Genomic DNA, 22,976 nt, shown 5'->3' with positions numbered 1-22,976 from the left:
AATGCAGCTCAAAGGCTACCAAGATGAAAATATTTTAAGGTGCCATTGAAATTATCACTTCCCTTCGTTCTTTTAACAGTATGAGCAGTCACAACTTGTGTGTAGGTTTCTTCGTTTAGTTATGAAAGAAAAATGTGAACCCTTTTGTAAGAGTGGCACAAACAGCAAGGGGGTGTCAAGCATTGTTGCACACAAACAACCCGCTTAATTATCTATTTCTCAGGGTTGGGCAGGGGAATAGCCAAAATAACCTTTGTCATACTACAAGGTGGATAATCCCGCTTGTCTCCACCAAAAAGAGGTTCCTTCTTCAAGTCTACTGTTGCTTTGACGATCAACCTCCAGCTCATTTCTGCCCTCTATTGTGCACTATCGCCAACAGTGCAGTCTCTCTCCTTTTAGCGCTGCTGCTTAATGGCACGCTGCCACCATCAATCTCGTCTTCTGCCTGCACGGTTTTCATTTCTGTAGCTCAAAGCACAACTGAACCACTGAAGAACACCCACCTTGAGGTCCTGCCTCCCGCCATGTCTGATCTTACAACTGCATGAACACAATTGGGCTGCAGCCTTGCGTCCTCTTTTTGCCTATATTTGCCATGGTTGCTGATTTCACGAACTGTAATGGCATTCAACTTTGGAGTGCTTCCTCAACTGTGACATATTGTGCAACACCACTTCAAATGACAATGTTTTGCTGTCCGTCCAGCAGTGATCCATGACTCTTGAAGTGGAACCTTGAATCTACAAAGCTGTACCTGAAGTCCCCATGATAAAACCTGCAGAAGAAGGGAAAGGGCTGATTCCCAAAGTCGCTCATAAGCTTGCAGGTTGTGATTCTTGATAAGTTCCATTTGAGTCCCCAGGAGAAATGAGGGCTGTGATGCCCACCAAAAGAATGTAGATAGCAAAAGAGGCGGGTGCGGCAGCACATTTGGGAGGGGCTGGCTGTGGGGAGCAGAATACGACATTGGAGCACAGGCATAAGCAGTAGAAGGGGGAATCTTTGGGGGCACTTTCCTTTGGGATAGGTTTTTTTGTTTGGGACATTTTTGGGGGCAGGGGGTGTTTTTTGTCTTTTTTTTTTTGGGGGTTGGGGGGGGGGGGTTGTGGTTGGTCTTGCTGAGGTTTTCTTTTTCATGCATAACTTTAAGACAATCTGGTCATTATTGAAACAGGGGAACTAGGCATATACTTTGATTTTGGTAGATTAAAGATAATGTTTGAAACCATTAAACGCCTAGGTAAAACTTTATTTTTGAGCATCCCAACACTAGGATCTCTATACAGAGGTTGGATGTGCTTATTTTTCACGCACCTTTGTCTCAGGAGAAATCGCTCTTACTTTTTGTTTTTCTTTTGTTTTTGTTTGGAGAGTAACAGCATCACGAAATGCAGCATCGAGAAATGCTGAATTGTCAGTTTTACGAGACCAAGTCAGTTCCCTTGAGAAGCGAGAGGCTAGGTAATAATTCTAATGTTCTTCAAGGAATCCTGTAGTTCTTTGTGTTTTTAATCTGTGTTCTTAATATTCTTGATGGAATCCATCTAGTTTTTTACTAATGATTTTCAAGTAATTTGAGAGAACATGACCACACTTACAGTGTAGGTATAAGTGCTGGAAGAATGTGCAGCATGCTTTGATTGTCTCGAGCACTTCTGTCCCCATAGCCATTCAAGACCTTGGGGATGCATGCTCTCAAGGCAATGAGGTAGGCCATGTATCCAACAAGTTGCGTGGCCCTATGTCCTTGACACCAACCTCTTCCACTTCCTCGTCATAATTGTCCTTAGTTTTTAGATTACATTTCCTCTAAACTGGGAGCTACCTTGGAGTCAGAAATCCTGGTGAGGCACCCAAGATTCTTCTTCTCAGCAGCCACCATGTTTGTTGTTATCAGCAGCAAGATTGAGCAGCAAACTTTTAACCAGCAGGAATTGGTAAGACCTCTAATGGTTTGGCCCGTCTCATACCCCACCACCGGCTCAGGAGACATGACACTCCTCAGTAGCTTGGAGATCTCTTGGCAATGCTTTTTCGACGAGCCGACTGGCTCGGTAGGGATAGCCTATCACATACGGATGGCTCTGTGTGCCACGTGGACATGCTTCATCGATTTCTAGAGCCAATTTTTCTAAGGATAGGAGTGTCTAGAATCCTAGGAGGATTAGTACTAGCAATTTTGTGAGTTTGTTCGTAGGACCTTCATGTCTTGACGAGTTCATTATATTAGGTTTTCTAATTTTGGAACCTCCCTGCATAAATGGATTGTACAAGCTGTAGTGCGGATAGTGTGTCGTGTGTCGTGCTCTATACAGTGGGTGCTCCTCAGTGCAATGTGCATGACAATCTCACTCAAAACAGACTGAAAACAAAGGAACAATAGATAACAACTGAGCTCACAGAGACACAACAGCTGACGAGAACATATGACTGGACTATCTCAAAGGACCGATACAGACTCTGGCGTGGCAGCACACTCAGCTCCAGCCCAAGACTCACAGGTACAATGGGGGTGTCGAGACTCAGATGTGCAGGGATGGTGAAGACGTGCTGTGTGTATAGACTCGCTCCTCCAAACGATGACCCTCGACCATATATATAGAAGATGATCTCTATGACCCAACAACTACTACTCATGTCTCACCATAAAGAGCCACCAACGGCTCATAAATGTCAGCCATCTAAGTCTATCTCCAGACTGAGTGGTAATGGTGACCTGGCCACGATGTCCACTAGAACCACCGTCGTATCCCTGCCACGTGTCGTTGCCCAGCCCAGAGAGTCCGTCCAGTGTGAACCAGACCAGACCAACTGTACTAATTGTGTGTCCTGTGAAAGTGACACTGTGGCCTGTTACATATTGCCCGCCACAAAACCGCTCACCATCTCTGTGAGAGGAAATATTGAAAAAACTGTGAAAGAAAACCACTAGGTACCGCATCTGTACGTCTTTCTTGAAGCAGGTGCTAGGCCCAACCATGACCTTACATGCCTCAAAAGTGGAGTTAAAAACACTGCACTGCTTGCAAACGCAGGAACCCGGTATGATTGCATAGTCCAAGAATCCCAATTGGCAAAAAAGAATGAGGCTCCACAACAAAGAGATATACTCGGTTAGATCCAGTGCATCTTTTATCCTCCATAACCATAGTGAGAGGAAAATGACCTGGTCCATGCTTGTAGATGAAGTTGCTCCAAAATAGGGATGACCAGATGCTCGAGTAATACCGCAAATAAGGTCAAGCGCCATCGTGATGGCATAACGAAAAGCATTTACAACAACGGAATGGCAACCAGGTGAATGCTTGAAAGCCACAAGGAAACAGCTAAAAGGCTCTTCATCATGCTCGTCTGCTGTGAAACACTAAAAGACCTGCTTCAAAAACTCCAAAGCTAGCAGCCTTGGCAGAACAGAGTGGAAAGGGTGGGTAGGGGCGAGGAGTGGGTAGGGGGGTTGAGGGCTAGATAGGGGCGAGGGGGTCTAGGGGTGGGTAGGGGGCGAGGGGTAGATAGGGGGTCTAGGGGTGGGTAGGGGCAAGGGGTGGGTAGATAGTGGGTCTAGGGGTGGGTAGGGGGGACTAGAGGTGGGTAGGGGGTCTAGGGGTAGGTAGGGGGCGAGGGGTAGATAGGGGGTCTAGGGGTGGTAGGGGGACTAGGGGCGAGGGGAAAAAGGGTAGGGGCGAGGGGTGAGGGGGAAAAGGGTAGGGGTAGGGGCGAGGACTGGTGAGGGGGCGAGAGGAAGGGACAAGGGGCGAGGGGTGAGTAGGGGGTCGAGGGGTGGGAACTAGGGGCGAGCGGGAAAAGGGTAGGGGGGCGAGGGGGACTGTAGGGTGTAGGGGATAGGGTAGATGGGGGCGAGAGGGTATAGGGGGTAGATGGGGGCGAGAGGGTGTGAGGGGGTGGTCGGAATAATTCTTGTTCCATTGAAGATGAATTCCATGGTCCACTGTCTGAAAGAGGAGATGCTACAGAGCGCGGCAGTTGATGGAGAGCATGAGGAGGTACCATGAGCAAGACAACTCCATGGTCCACTGTCTGAAAGAGGAGATGCTACAGAGCGCTGCAGTTGCTGGAGAGCATGAGGAGGTACCATGAGCAAGACAACTATCATGAGCAGGGAATTCATCCAGCAGGACGGGCTCTGTGAAGGGAGTTCGCTAGACACAGAGGAGAGCTTTGTTATGGTCGGAGAAGTAGACACCACTGAGGCTGATGTTTGAAGGGGGGTGAACTCTTGTAGAGGTGATTTCTTCCCGCTTCTATGATTCTTCGTAGGCTCACCAAATTCAAAGGCTTCCACCAAGGGCGCATCAGGAGTAGCTTCTGTGACCTTCGACCTTTGAGCTGGCTCGGGTGCCTCATTAAGTTTAGTTACTGTGAAAACATTGGAAGAGGGTGTACCTTCAATCAAAGAGTGAATCGAAACTCCAAAACATGGCATAGATTTGGTAGCATCCAACCACTCCAACAGATCCTCATCTGACCCGTTAAGTGGAGTAGGCTGTTCCAATTCAAGGCTGGTTGCTAGGAACAAAGAACTATGTTGCACGACGGGATCCATGCCTCCTTCTAGGCGAATTAGTTGCATCGGGGAGCCAAGAGTATGTATCCACTTGGCATTGTTTCCCCAATCATGAAGTGGTTTAGTGTGTCGCAGCCATGGTCTTCCGATGAGCAAGGGAAATCCGCCCTCCACCTGTGGAAGACGAATCACAACAAAATCCAAACTAAAAGTGAAATCTTGTACGTGCAGAGGCACCTTTTCCACTATGCCCACAGGGTATACTATCCTCTGGTCGGCCAATGTTACTGTGAAGGGGGCAGGTTGAGTAGGTTGCAGGCTTAAAGCCATCATAGTGAACTCAGGCATCATATTGATGCCAGATCCACCATCCACAATTACTCCTGAAAATTGCTGTCCCAAGACGGACACTGTCAGGCGAGAGCTTCTATAATCAGTGAGGGGAGTAGCGGGATTTGATATCATATAGGACTGTGATGGTCGCACTGGGAGGTGCCCGACACTAGGACTTGCTCCGGGGTAAAGTGACTGAATAACAGCAAGGGTGTCACTTCTAAAACTCGCATCTAGTCGCAGCATGTCATAGAGGGACACTTGTTGGAAGGTGTCCTTCAAGACTGTCTCTGCTCTACGCTTTTCTTGTTTTACTAGTGGTTTCTCTGGTACCTTGATCTTCTGTAGATCGGAAACTGCTTCCAAGAAAGCTTCATGAATATCGGAGAGCAAAGATTTGGATTCTTTCATGGCACTCGGGGATGGCTTGTCAACAACTGAAGGCAGGGTATCCACTGGTGTGAGAATGTGTGGGGGAGTTGAACTTGCTGGAATGCTAAGACCGAGAGCGGTTCTCTGGGACCGAGTGAGGACACCCGATGGCTCCTCTACTAACTGCACCTTATTTTGAGGGGTAACCACGTGGGTAGAAGGGGGTGGCTGAGGAACGGTGCTAACTGCTATCAAATTGAGCTTGGGAAAGGCAAACTCATTCTGGCTTTGACTTGGGTTCGAAGCCGTGGATGCACGAATTTTAGGGCAATCCTTATTGTAGTGATCCTTCATTTTAGGACAATGACGGTAGGGAGGGGACCCTTCAAGCAGAGGGCATTTGCTTTGGTAATGACCATATTCCCCGCATCTGTAGCACAAAATGGGCCGATTCAATGGGCGAGTCGAAGGGCGAGGTGGTCCTTGCTCTTGGTGTATGGAGTTGGAGGTGGAGGCATAGAAGTTTTGAGGTGATGAGAGAGCATGGGTATGATAAAAGCTCTGAGACGGAAAAGTACTTTGCATACCTTGCATAGGAGGGGCTGTCAGCAAAGGTGGCATTTGGTGTGGATGGCCACATGGAGAAACCATGTTGGATGCAGGTGCTGGCCCTTGTTGAATAGTAGGACCAAGACTTTGCTGTATTTGTCGCAATCCCTTGAGGTAGTAGCAATCCTTGTCCTCGTGTCTAGACTTTTCATAGAAGTGGCAGTAAAACCGAAGGGAGCATTCCTGTGGAGGGTGCCCTGGAGAGCGGCATGAGCTACACCAAACCATAGCCTTAGTCTCCTGCTGAGACTTGAGCTCTTCTAGCTCGCGCTTGATCTGTTCCAATGCCTCGTGATGTGGAGGCTTCTCCTGTCTAAGAGAGAAGGACCTCTCCTCTTGAAGAGCTCGCTGTAACTTTAGGGATTCCAGTTCCCTCTTAAAGAAGTTAAAGGATTAGAAGGACTTTCCAAAAACACTGAAGGGGTCTCTACCTGAGGAGAGTTGGTGAACAGCTTCCTAGCTCCCTCTATCCTAATAGCAGCCGCGACAAACTCCTCCAGAGTGGCGTCGGGTCGGAGACTCTCTCAGAGTTTTTGCTGAGAAGTTTTGGGAAGAGCCTTCTCCACCTACTTCTTAACCATAAATTCACCGGGTTGCTGTGGAAGCTTGGCAACCAGAGACTTGGTTTTAGTCATGAGTTCTGCAAAAGTCTCCTCTGGCTGGAGCACCATGTTGGCTAACTCATCCAACACCTTTTCCTGGTAGTCACGTCACCTGAATGCTGCACAGAACTATTGTGTTAAAGCTGCCCAAGTTGCAAAATGGTTCTCTGCAAAGTGATTGTACTATTTATCTGCTAAGCCATCTAAGGTAGATGGAAAGAGTACCAAATAATCATCTTTCCTGTTAAGACCACGACCTCTACAGAGAGATACAAACCTCCTTGCATGGTTGTCTACATCTTCTGAGGAGAGTCCCTTGAAGGTAGGAAACTTGATGTTTACCTTGGCCAACACACTGGTCAACGCCTCCATGGCCTCTTGCTCAGGAGCCTGATGCTCAATAGCTTAAATGGGGGAGAGCTTCACTGGGGAACGTGAGCTGGAAGATGTCAAACTTGATGTAGGAATGGATGAGGCTGTATGTGGAGGTATGGGTGATGAGGTTGGTGGACTTCTACCAAGTACCAAGGGTTGACGCCTTCTGTTGAGTACTTCAGAGGACTTAGTAGTGCGCTTTGACGCTCAAATGACCACCTCGTATGTGTCATGCAGTGACCACAAACCCAACCAAACTTTGGGCAAGAAGACCCTTAACTGGCTGAACACAGGTCTAGACTCTACTAGACCAAGCGAGTGACTAGCCCACCTGGCTGGACCAGGGACGAGGAAGGACTAGACCAGGGACGGGGAAGGCCTAGACCAGGACGAGAGCTGGTTGGACCAGGGCGAGAGAGGAGCAGAGCAGTTGGACCAGGGGGGGAGAGAGGACCATACCAACAAGCTGCACAACGAAAGGCAAAGTAGGCGAAGCTAGGTAAAAACCAGCTAGCTTCTCGATTTGTACCTCAACAGAGAGTGAGACTTCAGTTGAGGTCCCATCATGATCGCCAAAAATGAGAGCACCTGTAGTACGGATAGTGTCGTGTGTCGTGCTCTATACAGTGGGTGCTCCTCAGTGCAATGTGCGTGACAATCTCACTTAAAACAGACTGAAAACAAAGGAACAATAGATAACAACTGAGCTCACAGAGACACAACAGTAGACCAGAACATATGACTCAACTATCTCAAAGGACCGATAGAGACTCTTGCGTGGCAGCACACTCAGCTCCAGCCCATGACTCACAGGTATAATGGGGGTGTCGAGGCTTTAATGTGCAGGGATGGTGAAGACGTGGTGCGTGTATAGACTCGCTCCTCCAAACGATGACCTTGGACCATATATCTAGAAGATGATCTCTATGACCCAACAGCTACTACTCACGTCCCACCATAAAGAGCCACCAACTTCTCATAAATGTCAGCCATCTAAGTCTATCTCCGGACTGAGTGGTGATGGTGACCTGGCCACGATGTCCACTAGAACCATTGTTGTATCCCTGCCACGTGTCGCTGCCCAGCCCAGAGAGTCCGTCCAGTGTGAACCAGACCAGACCAACTGTACAAACTGTGTGTCCTGTGAAAGTGACATTGTAGCGTGCTACACAAGCATATTGACAGGTGTTACACTACGATGGGCATCTGGCATGACATGCATGTAGTTTTAGGTTAGAGAAATCTAACGAGCCATTCCCCATGTCGATTGGATTCTTGGGTGTGCAGATGTGCGACAGCTTCACCCAAACTTATTAATAAATCATTTCAATGATTTATTTTATAAGAATTTGACAAGGGTTTTGCCCTACCTAAGCCTTAAGAAGTTTATAACCAACAGATCTCGCCTATAAAGGGAGGAGCAGAGCTAGTGATTCCAATGAGTTGCAGTAGCGCTACCATTCAGCCCTAGCGTTTGCAAAGAGCAGCTCAGCCTAGCGTTTTTGCTCGAGATAAGCCTTGGCGTTTGCTCCAGCAAGCCCTAGCGTTATAAGAATTTGACAGAGGTTTTGCCCTACCTAAGCCTTAAGAAGTTTATAACCAACAAATTTCACCTATAAAGGGAGGAGCAGAGCTAGCGATTCTAGTGAGTTGTAGTAGCGCTACCATTCAGCCCTAGCGTTTGCAAGGAGCAGCTCAGCCTAGCATTTTTGCTCGAGATCAACCTTGGTGTTTTTCTCCAGACCAGCCCTAGCGTTTTGGGACCAGTTCAACCAGCGTTTTCACCAGATCATCCATAGCGCTATCAAATCCCAGAGCAGATCAGCCAGCGTTTTCAGTTTTCAGCCCATTCCCTCGCCGGAGATGTGTGAGATCTGCTAACGCTTGAGTCCTTGCCTTATGCAAAGCAATGGTGCATTGGGGGGGACTTCAACATGCTTGAGGACCCCTCGAATAGGATTGGGGCGGAGTTGGCTGCTTGAAAGCACCTATGTATGCTTCGAGGGTTTCAGATATACGGCAGCATGCATTGTGCGGCCCTTAGACAACCTCTCTTTCTTTTTGACCGCAAAGTAGGAGGGGTGAATCTATACAGGATAGATCATTTTTACGGTAATGACCACATCTGTGACATGGACTTTTAAGTATGCATTTTGGCAGGGACTACTTTCTTTGATCATACGCTAGTGATTCTTAATCTGTCTGATAGACAGGGTAAGTGGTAGTGTCATGCTACACATTCTAGAGAGAATTTCGCTAGATACAGAGCTCAGAGAGTAGGTTGTGGCTCTCTAAACAGCGAGTCTGGCTAGACCTTGTTGGCAGAGCGGCCATTGGTCTCTTGGAGCTTAGTCGTTTCTTCCTCCAGGAGTTGGCAGCCCGCTTGGCTGTGGCCTGAGAGGAGGAGAAGCGGCTCTGACAGGGCATTGCTTCCTTACATCGAATGCAGGAGCGCCACCCGATAGCCCTTGGTTGGAGGAGCAGATGCAACGAGCTCAATGAGAGCTGATCACCATTGAGGAGCAGTGCTATGACTTTGCCTCCCATCGTCAGCAGGCATCTTAGTGGACTTATGTGGGAGACGAAGTTATTGGTGAGTTCTTTGTGATGGTGGGCCTCGTCATGCGCACACCCAATGTTTGTCAATTGAGGAGATTGGATGGGTCTGGTGCTAAAGAGCTCGAAGATATGCGTGTAGTTGCTACTGACTTATACTGTGAGTTGCTTTCAGCCGAGCCTTAGTTGGAGCATCAGGATGCATGCAGAGAGCAGGTGTGGGCATAGATGCCTTGCTTAGTCATTGAGGAGATGCGTCATAGACTTGAGAGCCCTCTCCAGCCAGAGGAGCTTCAAAAGGCTCTTAGGGAACTTCCCTGGGGTAGTTGGCTAGAGGAGGATGGTTTGATTCCCAACTTCTTCTTGGAGTATTGGGAGGTTCTTGGTCGAGACCTATGTAGTGCATACCAACACATTTTGCACACCAGGGAGATGCCACATAGCATGAGTGAGGGTTTGATCTATCTTATCCCCAAGGAGGGGGGCTCTTTGGACAAGATTCGGCAATGGCGACTCATCACCATTCTCAACTCAGTCTACAAAAATCTAGCAAAGGCTCTGAGTTTGAGATTTCATCAGCTACTGGAGAGCATCATACATGAGACACAGACGACATAGTCACAGGGGACACCCATTTTTGGGCTTCCCGTCCCCACTTGCCGTCCTGCCTTCTTTTTTACACTAAAAATCCTTTTGAACCCCATTCCCCGTCCCAACTCCTTGGGACGCTTCCCTTGTGACTGTGACACACAGGCTTTGTCAACGATCGTAGCATCCTTGACAACATCTTCACCTAATGGGAGGCAATTGCTCTTGCTCGTCTGCGAGGACAGGATGTTAGTGGTGCTACTCTCGACTTTGAGAAGGCGTATGGCAAAGTTGTCTAGGGCCTCCTTGAGGGCACTATGCGCCGGATGGGCTTTTCAGATACATGGATTAGGGGAGTGTCAGCTCTCTACAGGTGTGCGCACAATCAGGTGTTGTTCGCAGGGGGAAAGAGGGGAGCGTTTCATGCTCACGCGGTCTGTACGACATTGCTTCCCTCTTGCTCCCTTCCTGTTCCCTTTCTATGCTGAGGCAATGAGCAGATTTTTGACCTCACAGGAGATTGGTTTGCATGGGCTATAGTTACCTATTCGGGGAGGTGAGATTTTGGACATTGGGTTTGCTGATGACTTGGGCTTGTTTCTAGAGGGCCGGCAGGCCAACTTGCACAGATGTGAGCAATCTCTGAGGTGTTCTATTGTGCGTTTGGAGCATTGATTAACTGGCTGAAGACGGTGGCTTTTTGGGTTAGTAGTGCTCCCTCTCCCGATTGGTCGCCTGGAGAGGGCTTTAGGTGGGGATACTAGTTCGATACTTGGGCTGTCAGGTTGTTTTGGATCTATCACCAGAGGAGCAGATTGCTCCTCTCCTCCTTTCCATAAGGAGGATACTGCTCTATTCGAGCTCGGCATGTCTTTCTTTTGCCGGCAGGGTTGTTGTGGCCAACCAGGTGCTTTTGGCTACTATGTGGTACATCACATCTTGTTGGATTTTCTGAAGTTCTTGCATCAGCTAGTTTTGTTGTTAGGGCGAGACACATAGTCTTCTCGGGCCAAAGTTTCCTGGCTTGGGAGTCTCCCCACATTTGATGTAGCTCTCTCTAGCATATGTTGTGCTCCTGTGATTCCATCTCCTGATGGCACATCTGGCATATGTGATCTTCTTGTGACATACCCTCATATCTACATATCTTCAATCTCCGAGTGTGTGAGGAGGTACGCATCCGGCCAATAGCACCTCTGATACCATGTGAGAGATGTGTGTCCATGTATGTGGGACGTATGATGAACCCGTCTGGAGAGTTGGGTAGAAAATGCCTCTGGTAATGTGCCACTTTTTTGCCAAGTGGCTGTGAGGGCTTTCCATCCATGCTTTTTTATAGTTGAAGGCTGAGAACATTATTGTGACACAGAGTTTCTGTAATCGGTGTCATTTTAACAATTTCATAAGTTGATCTTGAAGGAATCATAACCATCCTATCTTTCACAGGACTCTGTAGCAGGCATGCTGAATATATAAGCTTCATGTGCAGGTACAAGAAAGTGTTTGCTGAGAAAATATCAGTGTTTAGGCAAGCCTGCTGCTTGTTGTTTGGATATTCGGTAAGTAAATAATAGGTAGTTACTTTTGGAGCTGTAGGTTCTGTCTTGAATTTAAATAACTTGTGTTCTTGCACTAGGTTGAGATGAGTGAAGAACAGCAATTATCCACGGGCATGACAGTCACGCTATTTACTCTCCAGTCCATATATGCTCAAAGCGACGACGAATCAATTGTATTTCAGTTTGAATCTAATCATATGAACCTGCTGGTACTGTCGCCACTCTTTCATTCAAGCTTATAGTCATTTTATTTATTATTTGAGACTGAGTTCATCTCGATGTGCTTTGTCTTCCAGGCAAATGAGTACGTGTCCTCCCCAGAAATATCAAGAATGGTACGATTTAACTTGCTACAAAGTTCTCCTGTTTTTCCTAATCATCCAAAGTTTAATGAGAAGAAGCTCAGCCAAGAGTTCTTGACACATGAAAACCATGTAACTTGCTTATAATAATCATGCTTGCAATAGGAGGTCAAAAGGCCTCTATAGTATGGTGAAGACCTTAGACTGAATCTCTGTCTCAAACAAGTCCACAGTCCTATGCAGTTTATCTTTAGACCAACCAAGAGAGGTGTGTTTACTGTCTGAGATTCCGGCGAATTTGTAGAGACTCGACTGTGGAATGGAGAGAGTGCTAGTGACACTGTGTAACCTGACTCAAGAACCCTAGACTCAATGATAAACCCGATACTGTCAACTATAATATCTCCCACATGGTATGCTGAAAAGATGCTCGATTTACTAAACACTGCCAAAGAAAACATATGTACAGATGGGAAACCATGAATGTCATACTTGGACTGCCCATTAGGATCCTGGTGGATAGTCGAAGCACTAGCGTGATTAAACAGAGGACATTGAGAATAGAGGTGTAGTAGCAACACCAGACTCGGGTGTCAGAGAGGGCTGTGCTTGGTAGTGAGACTGACCATGAGATGCTCCATCCGAGGGATATTGCGGGTGATGTATGTAGGAGGCTTGTCGGTGCTTGGTGAGGGGTAATATATTGCATGGCCCTCGACTTGCTGACCTTGAGCTCCGATGCCCACTATTTGCTGAGCTCTAGAAGGCACAAAGTAAATAGTATTCCATTGTGCACTCTGATGCACATAATCATGGCGATCAGGTCCTATGTAAAGCCATGCAACTGAAACCAAGCCGACATCTGTGCATACCATATCTAGAGTCTCCCCGCATGGCTAGCTGTTGAGATAACTTGAGGGCCAATCTAGCATAGCGATGACCTAGCAGCTCCCATGAGTTATGTATGTAAGGTATTGATGTAGTAGATCTGTCAACCACAAGTGGTGTGCTCCCGATTCTGCTCTAACCACCTCATGTTGCAGTTTGGTGTTATTGTCAAAGTCGACGAAGCGGATGTGTATAGATAGAGAGAGAATGTGCGCGAGAGAGAAAGAAATGAAATGAAATGAAATATTATATTGACATCTTGAAAAGGCCAAAATGACCTATGAGACCAAAAGGTTACTACTACTACAGTGTCTAGGGAACACACACACACACACACACACACACACACACACTTGTATACTGTGCATATGAAGAAAAACTTCCAAAAAAACCCCCCCTTCCCCCCCCCCCCCCCCCCGGCCTTTTTTCTTTAGACTCCTGCTGCCTGGACCATACTAGGTCAAAAAAACCTTTATTAAATACTACCGGGGGGCCAAGCCCTTTACTAAGTAATGATGCTCTGTCGAGCGTGATCAATGGCTGCCCTCAGGGAGTAGCGAAGGCGGCCCTCATCCTCCCCCCAGTTTGTCGATCTCCATTGAAAGCTATGGGCGAGGTACTCGATGGTGTATCTCCTACTCATGGTGAAGCGTGGCCTTCCTCTCTTGAGTCCGTGACACTGCACAAAGGAAAGGCTTGCCTCCGCCTGCTATAAAAACAGGTGAGGCCGCATCTCTGCCCCTCACTTAGCTACATTGGGTGTGTTGAGTCATTTTTGTGAAACACTTCCTGTCTACTTGCCACTACCAAGGAGAATGGAGCTCTCCTCGGAGGTGACTCAGGTGTTCAATCCTTCCTCTGCTGCGTTTACTGTTTTTACAGTTTGGTACACATACTAAAGGATTTTCCTACCTCTTGCTTGGTAAAAATATGCATACTGTGTAGGCTCGTTTCTTGTTTTGAGCTTCTTGCAAAACCTGAGCATATTAAACACTTGCTGCTGATAGCCTTAAAAGGCTGATACAGTGAAAAAAGTATTGGAGCATCCTTGCCATATGCATAAAAAATGGCTCCTAACCTAGGACTTGATTGGGCCGACTTTTTGACTTACTGTAGGCTATGTCAAACTACTGCAGGTGCATGTACTTTCATAATGTTCAAAACCTGACTGGTTTTTTTATTTTGCTGAATGCCTAGACACTATGGGGGCCGTGGGCCTCTTGTGCATAAGAAATAATCATGGTATGCATTATGGGGTTGCCTTAGGATGCAACACTTCTGCGTGTGCATAAATAATAGTAAACGGTGGTAAGTATGTGATGACGAAGCATGAAGGTTGGATTGATGGCCGTTCAGGCTTCTGTTGGGTAAAAAGCAAAAGGCGGGCTATTACTGTATATCGATTGTGTAAATGGTTGCTACAAGGGATTATGGCCAATGGGCCACTTGGTGAAAACAATCAGCAGGTTGCTGTCGTTGTAATTACTGGTTGTCTCCATCTGACAGTTCTCGAAATCAGTGGGGCTCTCTCTTTCTGTCTTCCGTGATTAACTGGTTGCTTAGTATATTTTGGAACTCATATGCCGGACATTGCATATGGGAATAACCTGACGTCCTTTTCCGAAGGTAAGTATGTAGCAGCACATTCTTCTGAACTTTTGAAATAAGCCATGGTGGGCATGACCAGACACTGTTGGTCGAGATAATCGATAATGATTCTTTGGATAAAGAAGGTAAGTGGATATGTGTTGGCTTGGGTATAGCCTCCAAGATGTTTGGCAAGAAACTGATAAAGTTCTTTAAATACTCTCATCTTGTCTTATTAGTTGGTTTTTTTCAAAAAAACGAGGCATCTATTACCTCTGGATAAACAAAAAATATCGGATCTCGCATTTTTTTAAACCTTTGATACCATAGGTTCTGCTAATTGAAGAAGGTAAGTATACAGTTGCTTCTTTATACATAGCCACTAAGCGGTGGCTCTTGGTGTTACCCTTGATGGACTCCACCATAGTTTTTTAAAGAAAAGAATATGAAAAATTGCTAAACTAAGCTTGCCTAAAGTAATTAAAACCTATAAGATGGACATGGATAACAATTGATATAGTCCATTGATACCTGTAAAACACATCCAAGGCTAACAGAATTGTTGTCTTGTTTGGATGGATGCAGGTAAGGACTCTATCTTATCTTGGATGGCTTTCTTTTCTTTGGCAAGCAACCTTTCTGTAATGAATTACTCACTGAGGAACCATCAAGTTCTCCTATTTCTAATTTTACTGAAAGAGGACCTCTTTCCTACAATCATTGTACCTAAATAATTCTAATACTGAGTTATTTTTGTACATATCAGTTCATTTATTCCTTGGCCAGCTGTCTTTTGAATGTAAAAATTCAATTATGTCTTATTAGTTAAGATTTAAAACAGCTACCACACACACACACACACACACACACACACACACACACAAATGAAATGAAATGAAATGTTATTTTAACGTCTTCAAAAGGCCAAAGTGACCTATGAGACCAAACTGATACCTACGAGACCAAACTGATACAAAAGTGGTGAATCTGTTACAATGTTTGAAAAGTGTGAAAGTGTGAAAATAAACTTCTTAGGAGTATTCTCGGTGTCTGGCTAGAATGCTTCTAATCCTTTGTTGTAGTCTCCTCCGGTGAAGTGTGCTTCTGCATCTCGGTCGTGGTCGTCTCGATTTCCTAAGCTCAATCGCCCTGTCAATGAGGGTGCCTTTAGTATGAATGTGGGTACTCCTTTGTGCTTGTTGCTGGCCTCTTGCTTCTCCTTCCATTCCTGCTTCTCTCGATCCGAAGAAATCTGTGATCTGCCTCTGAGGCTGTAGTGCTCTTTGTCTTCTCATTAGATTATCCCTGTGCCGATGTAGTTTCAGTAGGTACATGCCTAAGCACCTTTGATCTTGGTATTGCATGACTCTATCTAGAGGTCCAAAGCCTTCTTTAAATAGGCAATGGAAACACCCACGTATTTGATAGTATACGGTGCAATGGCATATGTAGTGTGATTCTGTCTCCGGCTCCATTCCGCATAACTTGCAAATTCTGCTCTCAGGTGGGATTCCCCTAAATCTGCCGAATTCAATTTCCAGCTGGTGTGAGGATGTACGAATCTGACCAATAGCACATCTCAAACCATGAGACAGGTGGGTATCCATGTAGCTCGGGTGAATCACAAAAACATCTTCAGATAGCTGTGGGAAGTTTTCTTTGTAGTCGGCCATCTTCGTGCCCAATTCTCGTGTAGGGTCTACCCATGTCCTCTTAGTGTCCAACTGTATAAGATCCTGTCGGATGATTTTATTAATCTCCATTCGTGTGATTGCCAATGATGGACCCTCAAGAGAGTATTGGAAGGGGGGTAATCTTTCCATACTGAACCTGTGTCTCTGAAACCACGAGGACAGTTGCGCATACCAGCATGATGTATCTCCTTTCATTGCTAATTGTTGAGAGGATTCGAGGGCCAATCTAGTATATCGGCAATTATTTGTATCCCATAAACCATGTATGAAGGACACTGATATGGTAAGAGCTTCAATTTCTATCGGAGGGGCAGCTAGTTCCGCTCGGGTAATGGCGTGTGGTACGGAGGCCTTGGCTCTAATCATTCGGGAAATCATAGATACCAAAGGTCTCTCCATTGACTTCCAATTATCCTGATCCAGAGATGGTCCCCAAATCTGGACCCCATAAAGCATAGCCGAAGCCACCAAAGTATCAAAGAGCCAAAGTTTTGTTCGTGGTTCCTGAAACTACACTTGTGAACACATCCTCTTCAACCCTCCCAAGGCCGTAGAGGCTCTGGACAATCTAGCATCCGCTGCTTTCTTAAGAGTAAACTTCCGTCCTGTAAATACCACACCAAGGTATGTGTATGCATCTGTGTACTCTACTGTATCCTGGCCATATGCAAATGTAGGTGCCGATCTCCTAACCCACTGCGGTGTGGTGTTAAACACCATAACTATCGTACCTATTATCTACCATCTGAAGGCCATGTGTGGTGGGTCAATGTGTGACCCACCATAATGGTACGGTAGTTCCCAGGTATCATAAGATCCCCTTATGGAGTACGTACATAACCAATTACTGTCCCGTATAAGGCCATGATCCCCCAGATAATCTCTTTGGGGACCCCTAACTCTTGCATTCTGCGCATCAATCTGGCCCTTGGTACTACATCAAAAGCTTTCCGAAAATCCACAAAGCAACAATACATCCTTGTCCTGCTTGCTCTTCCTTCCTCAATAATGGCTCTGAGCGTAAGAATACGATCTAAAGTGGAATAACCCCTCCTAAATCCAGGTTGTCTTGTTGCCCTTATGCCCTCATTCTCTGCCCATCTACTCAATTTTTGATCCAGAATGGATGTGCACAGTCGGGTCAATGTGTGTCCCACCATAATGGTACGGTAGTTTCCGGGTATCATAGGATCCCCTGACTTGAAAATAGGTACGATAGTAGATAATTTCCAAGATTCAGGTAATCCTTCACACATGACCCGATTAAACAGACGAGCAAGGACTTCTGAAAGTAGATCCCTTGCATGGATCAGATGTTCTGCTACTAAACCCTCATGATCATATGCTCTTCTTGTCTTCATCTTATCAATGGATTTTTCCACCATTTCCGTAGTAAAGAAAGTATTGGTAGTAGGGCATGGCTCTAGCGGATCTGGTAATGGAGGCTGTCCAGATACCGTATATAATGATGTTACATATTGACCCCAAATCTCAGGAGAAGTAATTGTCGGAGGCGATGAGTGCTCGTGAAATAAACGCCAGGCCTCATGTGAGTCCCGACTCAGGAAGAGCTGATATAAATCCTTCTCTAGTTTGGCTAAAAATGCCCTTTTCTTGCGACGTGCTATACGCCGAAGAGCAATCCAAGACTGCTTATATGTGATGATCCAAGTGTAAGCTCTTTCTGGACCTGGGTTCTCGTCTCTCTGCATTCCTCGTCGTACCAACTGTTTTGAGGCATGTTCCTAGATCCTCTCTTTTGATCAGGCTGAGTGTGTGGGTATGCCTCTTGTGCTACTCCATGTAGTATCTCTGTTAGCTGAGAAGTAATCTCCTCTACAGTATATACTGGCTCGGTTGCCCACATCCTATTGTAGATCTTTTCCACATAGACTGAATCAGTCTCTGGCATGAAAGTATATCTTGTGTGTGTCTTCCTTTGTACTTGAGAGGCATTGTATTGGAAGGAGAGTGATAAGGTCAAGAGAGCATGATCCACTGCAATCCCAACCGGTCTGGGTCCCACCTTAAAGTCCTCGATACTGAAAATAAAGCTTGGTGAAGTCATGACATAATCCAGTGTACTGGCCCCATGCCTGTGCGGGAAGCATGTGAATCCCCCAGATAAAGGGAAATTCTCTAGACCATTAAGTATGGCCAAACCATGTGTAGTTGCCATTTCCATGAGATGTCTCCGTGTGTTCTTTATCCTTTGAGGTTCTAGTAAGCCCCTCCTGTGATAAATCCACTTCTTCCTCATAAGTCATAGAATACTGCTTGAGAGTTGGCCGTTCTGGCATTAAAGTCTCCTAAGAGAACGATGTCTCCATCTCTAGAGAACTCCCATATGTCAGTATTCAATATGGAGAAAGGGGATCGTCCTTTAGGTGAGGAGTAGACTGATGTACTTGGAGGGAAGTAGCATATAGCGATATATAGAAATCTACCTGTCTCGGCTCTCATTCTCACCCACATATACCTTGCTTGTTCATCTTTCCTGATAATCTGTAGTAGTGGTTTCAGCTCCTCTTTAGATAAGACTGCTACTCCTCCTGAAGCCCGGCTACCTCGTAGTGTTTCCCATAAATACCCCTTCACATGTGGCATAAGCTGTCCCGGTATTTGGTGTGTCTCTGAGTAGAAAACTATGTCTCTGTCCCTAAAGCTGTCTTCAAAGGCACCTACATCTAGCCTATATGATCCATTACAATTCCAGGCCGCTATCCGGAGCGTCGCCCTATAGGTCTCGCACCGTCATGACGAGCGCTTTTCCAGAATCACTACTTTCCCTCCTCTATAAAAGGCGATTTTCCCCTTTTCTCTTGCTGCCCTGATCTCTGGCATCAACTCTTGCATGTGTGCCACTTGTGCCAATGTAAGGTCATCTCCTATGAAAATACCGGTTTTCTTAAGAGTTGGCCTCTTCTTTAGAAATTCTTTCCTTATTTCTATATTCAGGAAGCGGAGAATAAGTGTCCTATCCTTTACGTTTCCCTTCTCGTCAATTCCTTTCTTGCCCACTCTCCATGCACTTGTGTGAGAAGGCTCTGTGATGCCCATGCGTTGTAGCAGTTCCCTCACTTCTTCATCTACATTCTCTTTGTCTTTGACTCCTGTGACCCGCACATGCAGAGCCCGATTCTTCCTTTTCTGCTCTTCCTCAATGGTCATATTAATAATGGTGGAGGTAGGTGTGGTCTCAGGCATCTGGGCCTTCCCTTTCTTCGCATCCTCAATCCATTTCTATGCTTCATCAACCTTTTCTTGTGTCTTAACAAGACGTTCCGCCCATGAAAATGCCGTTTTCGATTTCTGTTCATCTCCTTCCCGTAGAGCTTTCATCTGATCCTTCATGTCCTCGAGCTCCTGCAGCACCTAAGGTTGGTCGTCTCCGTTCTCCTTAGTTGCAGATTTGTAAGCTGCAAGTTCTCCTTTTAGCTCCTCGATTATTGCATCTTTTTTCCCCTTGCGCTTTTCCATATTTGTTCTCCATGCTTCAAAACTTGCTATTGCCTCATCGAGTTTCTTTTGCATAACGCATTCTGTTACATTTACTTCGGCCTTGATTAGGTTTCGTAATTCCGTTTTCACGATCTGAATTTCCTCATTCTGTATCCCCCGGATCTCTCTCCTTAGTTCTCTCATAATGTCTCCATACATGGAGTTCCTGTAGCTCTCAACGTTCGCGTGCATTTCCTTCCTGATGTCATCCCTCATTTAGTTTAGCCCTGATTTGAGCATCACCTGAACCTTCTCCATCAACAGTTCATCATGTATCGTGGAGGTTTTCCCAACTCGTAAGGATCCTGGTGATACTAGAGTATCTCTGTTTCTCCGTTTGAAAGTAGCCGTTGTTTTTTTTGGGGTGGTGTAGCTATCTACACCCAGCCCTTCCCCTTCGGTAGGCGGATCCATCGAACCCGAGCCACAAATGTGGGGTAGGGTACTAGGGTGAGGGACTGAGAATAAGGCAAACTTAAAGGTTTATCTTAAAGCTTAAAAACCTTTGCATGTACTGTGAGTGGCTTATCACCTTTGAATTTATAATTGTTTGCTGTTATGACTTGAATGGCTCACTGAAATATATAGGTAGAATAAGGCAAACTTAAAGGTTTATCTTAAAGCTTAAAAACCTTTAAACTTCAACATAGGAGATCTTTGTCTTTCTATGCGTAGATGAAAGAGGGGGGGGGGGGGGGACTTGCTACGCGTAGGAAGTCCTTCTACGCGTAGAAGAACTTGCAGAGAGGAGAGGGCTTGTGTGCGTACGGAGCATGTCTCGCGCTTGGTTGGTTCGCACAGACGTAGGCTTAGGCATAGCTGCCTACGGGGTCACGTCCCCCGCCTCTGTCTGTAGGTTGTTGCGAGAGAGAGTTTGCGTCCCGCTGCAGAGGGAGAGAAACCTGCTCGCATAGGACAGCAGAGGAGTAGGACAGCTCGCGTAGGGCAACAGCTCACGTAGGAGGTTGCATAGGACAGCAGCTCGCGTAGCATCACAGCACACACAGAGAGAGAGAGAGAGAGAGAGAGAGAGAGAGAGAGAGAGAGAGAGAGAGAGAGAGAGAGAGAGAGAGAGAGAGAGAGATGAAATGAAATGTTATATTTACGTCTTCAAAAGGCCAAAGTGACCTATGAGACCAGAAAGTTACAATGCGGTGTATCTGATACAAAGTCAGATTAACAAAATAAATTAAACTAGGATAACAAAATAAAATACTGCGGGATCCTAAACTAAGCAGTACAATGTGAAGACAATATGGGAGGGGAGTAGAGATCCATCTTCATCTGCACTCTGGACGACGAAAGAGTATGGCTTGAATCCTTTGCCATAGCCTCCTTCGAAATTGTGTAGCTCCTCTCCTTCCTCGGGGTCGTCTAGATCTCCCTAGCTCCAATGCTCGGTCTATGAGAATGCCAGTAGTGCGGGTAGACCTCTCCACCGTCGTTGGTTGCTCCTCTGTTTGTTCTTCTGGGTGTACAATATCTAGTGTAAAGAAATCTGTGATCTGTCTCTCTTCAACTCTCCTCAGTAAGGTTTCTCTATGCTTGTGTAACTCAAGTAGATAAAGCCCAAGACATCTTTGATCCTCATAACTCATGACCCTAGATAGAGGCCCAAAACCTTCTCTGAATAGACAGTGAAAACGACCTCGTATCTCATAGTACACTGTGCAATGACATATGTAATGTACTTCTGTCTCTGGCTCTAGATGGCATAAGCGGCATATTTTGTTATCTGCTCGTGTCCCTCTGAATCTGCGAGTATCAATCTCGAGCTGATGTGAGGACGTGCGTATCTGGCCAATGACACAACGCAAACCATGCGAAAGATGCGTGTCCATATAGCTAGGTGGAATCACAAACCCATCCCCCGTGAGGTGGAGAAGATGCTCTCTATAGAAAGCCATCTTTGTGCCCAACTCTTGTAAATGCTCTATCCATGTCCTCCTCGTGTCCACCTGGATCAAATCCTGACGGATGAGTCTATTAATCTCTACCCGTGTCAGAGACCTCAAGGGTGCTTGAAGAGAGTATTGAAAAGGAGGAGACCTGTCCATGGTGAAACCATGTGTCTGAAACCATGATGTCATCTGAGCATACCAGCATGATGTATCCCCGTTAAGAGCTAATTGTCTGGAGGACTCTAGAGCCACCCTGGCATATCTGTCTCTGGTAGTATCCCACAGAATGTGTACAAAAGAGATTGATCTGGTGAGCGCCTCAATCTCCATAGGGGGGGCAGCTAATTTCGCTCCAATGATATCATGCGGTACAGAAACCTTGGCTCTAATCAGCCGAGAGATCATAGATACCAGGGGCTTCTCCATACGCCTCCACCCATCTTGGCCTATAGAAGGTCCCCAAACCTGCACCCCATATAGCATAGTAGAGGCAACCAAAGTATCAAAGAGCCATAACTTTGTCCTAGGTTCCTGGAACTGAACCTGTGAACACATCCTCTCCATTCCTCCTAGAGCCGCACCGGCTCTAGTTAGTCTAGTCTCTGTTGCTCTTCTCAAAGAAAATCTCGGCCCAGTGAAGACTACCCCCAGGTAAGTGTGCATCTGTATACTCCACAATCTCCTGACCATATTTGAAAGTAGGTACTGATCTCCTGACCCATTGCAGTGTGGTGTTAAACACCATAACCTTTGATTTACCTAGGTTTACACCCAGTCCACTATCCTCTGCAAAACTGCGTATTGCATCCAAATGTCGTTGCATACCTTCTGGTGAGTCAGATATCAGTACAATATCATCAGCATAAAGCAATAATGGGATCCACGTCCCTGCCAGCTAGGCACCCCTGTCACCCTTCCTGCCAATGTAATCAGACACCTCATCAACATACATACCAAATAGAGTAGGAGACAATGGGCAACCCTGTTTCACTCCAATAGTAGAGTGAACTAAATCAGATACCCCTTCTGGAGTGCGTACATGTCCCACCACTGATCTGTACCAAGCCATTATCCCCCAAATTACCTCTATGGGCACCCCCATCTCTTGTACTGCGCATCAATCGAGCCCTTGGTACCATGTCAAATGCTTTGCGAAAATCCACAAAGCTACAATAGATCTGTCTCCCATGTGCTCTGCCCTCCTCAATGATGGCCCTGAGTGTCAGAATATGATCAAGAGTGGAGAAACCCCTTCTGAAGCCGGCTTGACCCTTTTCTCGTACACCCTCGCCCTCTGCCCAGCTACTCAAGTGTTGCTCCAGAATAGATGCATACAATCGTGCCAATGTGTGTCCAACCATAATAGTGCGGTAATTCCTAGGCTCTGTAGGGTCACCAGCCTTGAAGATGGGCACAATATTAGACAACCTCCAGGTCTCAAGTAATCCCTCACACATGGCACGATTGAACAACATTGCGAGAACCTCCATCAGCATATCCTTGGCATGTATAAAGTGCTCCGCTACTAGACCGTCATGATCATATGCCTTCCCGGTCCTCATCCTGTCGATGGCCCTTCGTACC

At 46.3% G+C, this 22,976-nt stretch overlaps 1 protein-coding gene across 8 annotated transcripts in view; it reads left to right on the top strand.

Annotated features, from left to right (window-relative positions):
- The window catches only part of MAD1 (mitotic checkpoint family protein), a 157,664-nt gene that overhangs the window by 96,237 nt on the left and 38,451 nt on the right, over positions 1-22,976 (top strand). For 5 of the 8 annotated variants that reach the window (XR_015185110.1, XR_015185109.1, XR_015185108.1 and 2 more), the window contains exons 12-15: positions 1,383-1,464; positions 11,450-11,519; positions 11,597-11,728; positions 11,816-11,854. Coding sequence is in view for 3 of the 8 variants with exons in the window: in XM_086488696.1 (XP_086344822.1) it covers positions 1,383-1,464; positions 11,450-11,519; positions 11,597-11,728; positions 11,816-11,854 (323 nt within the window). In the remaining 5 variants the exon portion in view is untranslated. Of the gene's footprint in view, positions 1-1,374; positions 1,465-11,449; positions 11,520-11,596; positions 11,729-11,815; positions 11,984-14,881; positions 14,938-22,976 lie in introns of those variants that run through there. The other 3 variants (XR_015185111.1, XM_086488693.1, XR_015185112.1) reach the window with 3 other exon arrangements.

The sequence above is a fragment of the Adiantum capillus-veneris genome, chromosome 18, assembly GCF_014529385.1.
Source record: "Adiantum capillus-veneris isolate H3 chromosome 18, ASM1452938v2, whole genome shotgun sequence".
Classification (NCBI taxonomy): domain Eukaryota; kingdom Viridiplantae; phylum Streptophyta; class Polypodiopsida; order Polypodiales; family Pteridaceae; genus Adiantum; species Adiantum capillus-veneris.
Note: the sequence above shows the minus strand (reverse complement) of the source record. Positions and strands in the feature narration are given on the sequence as shown.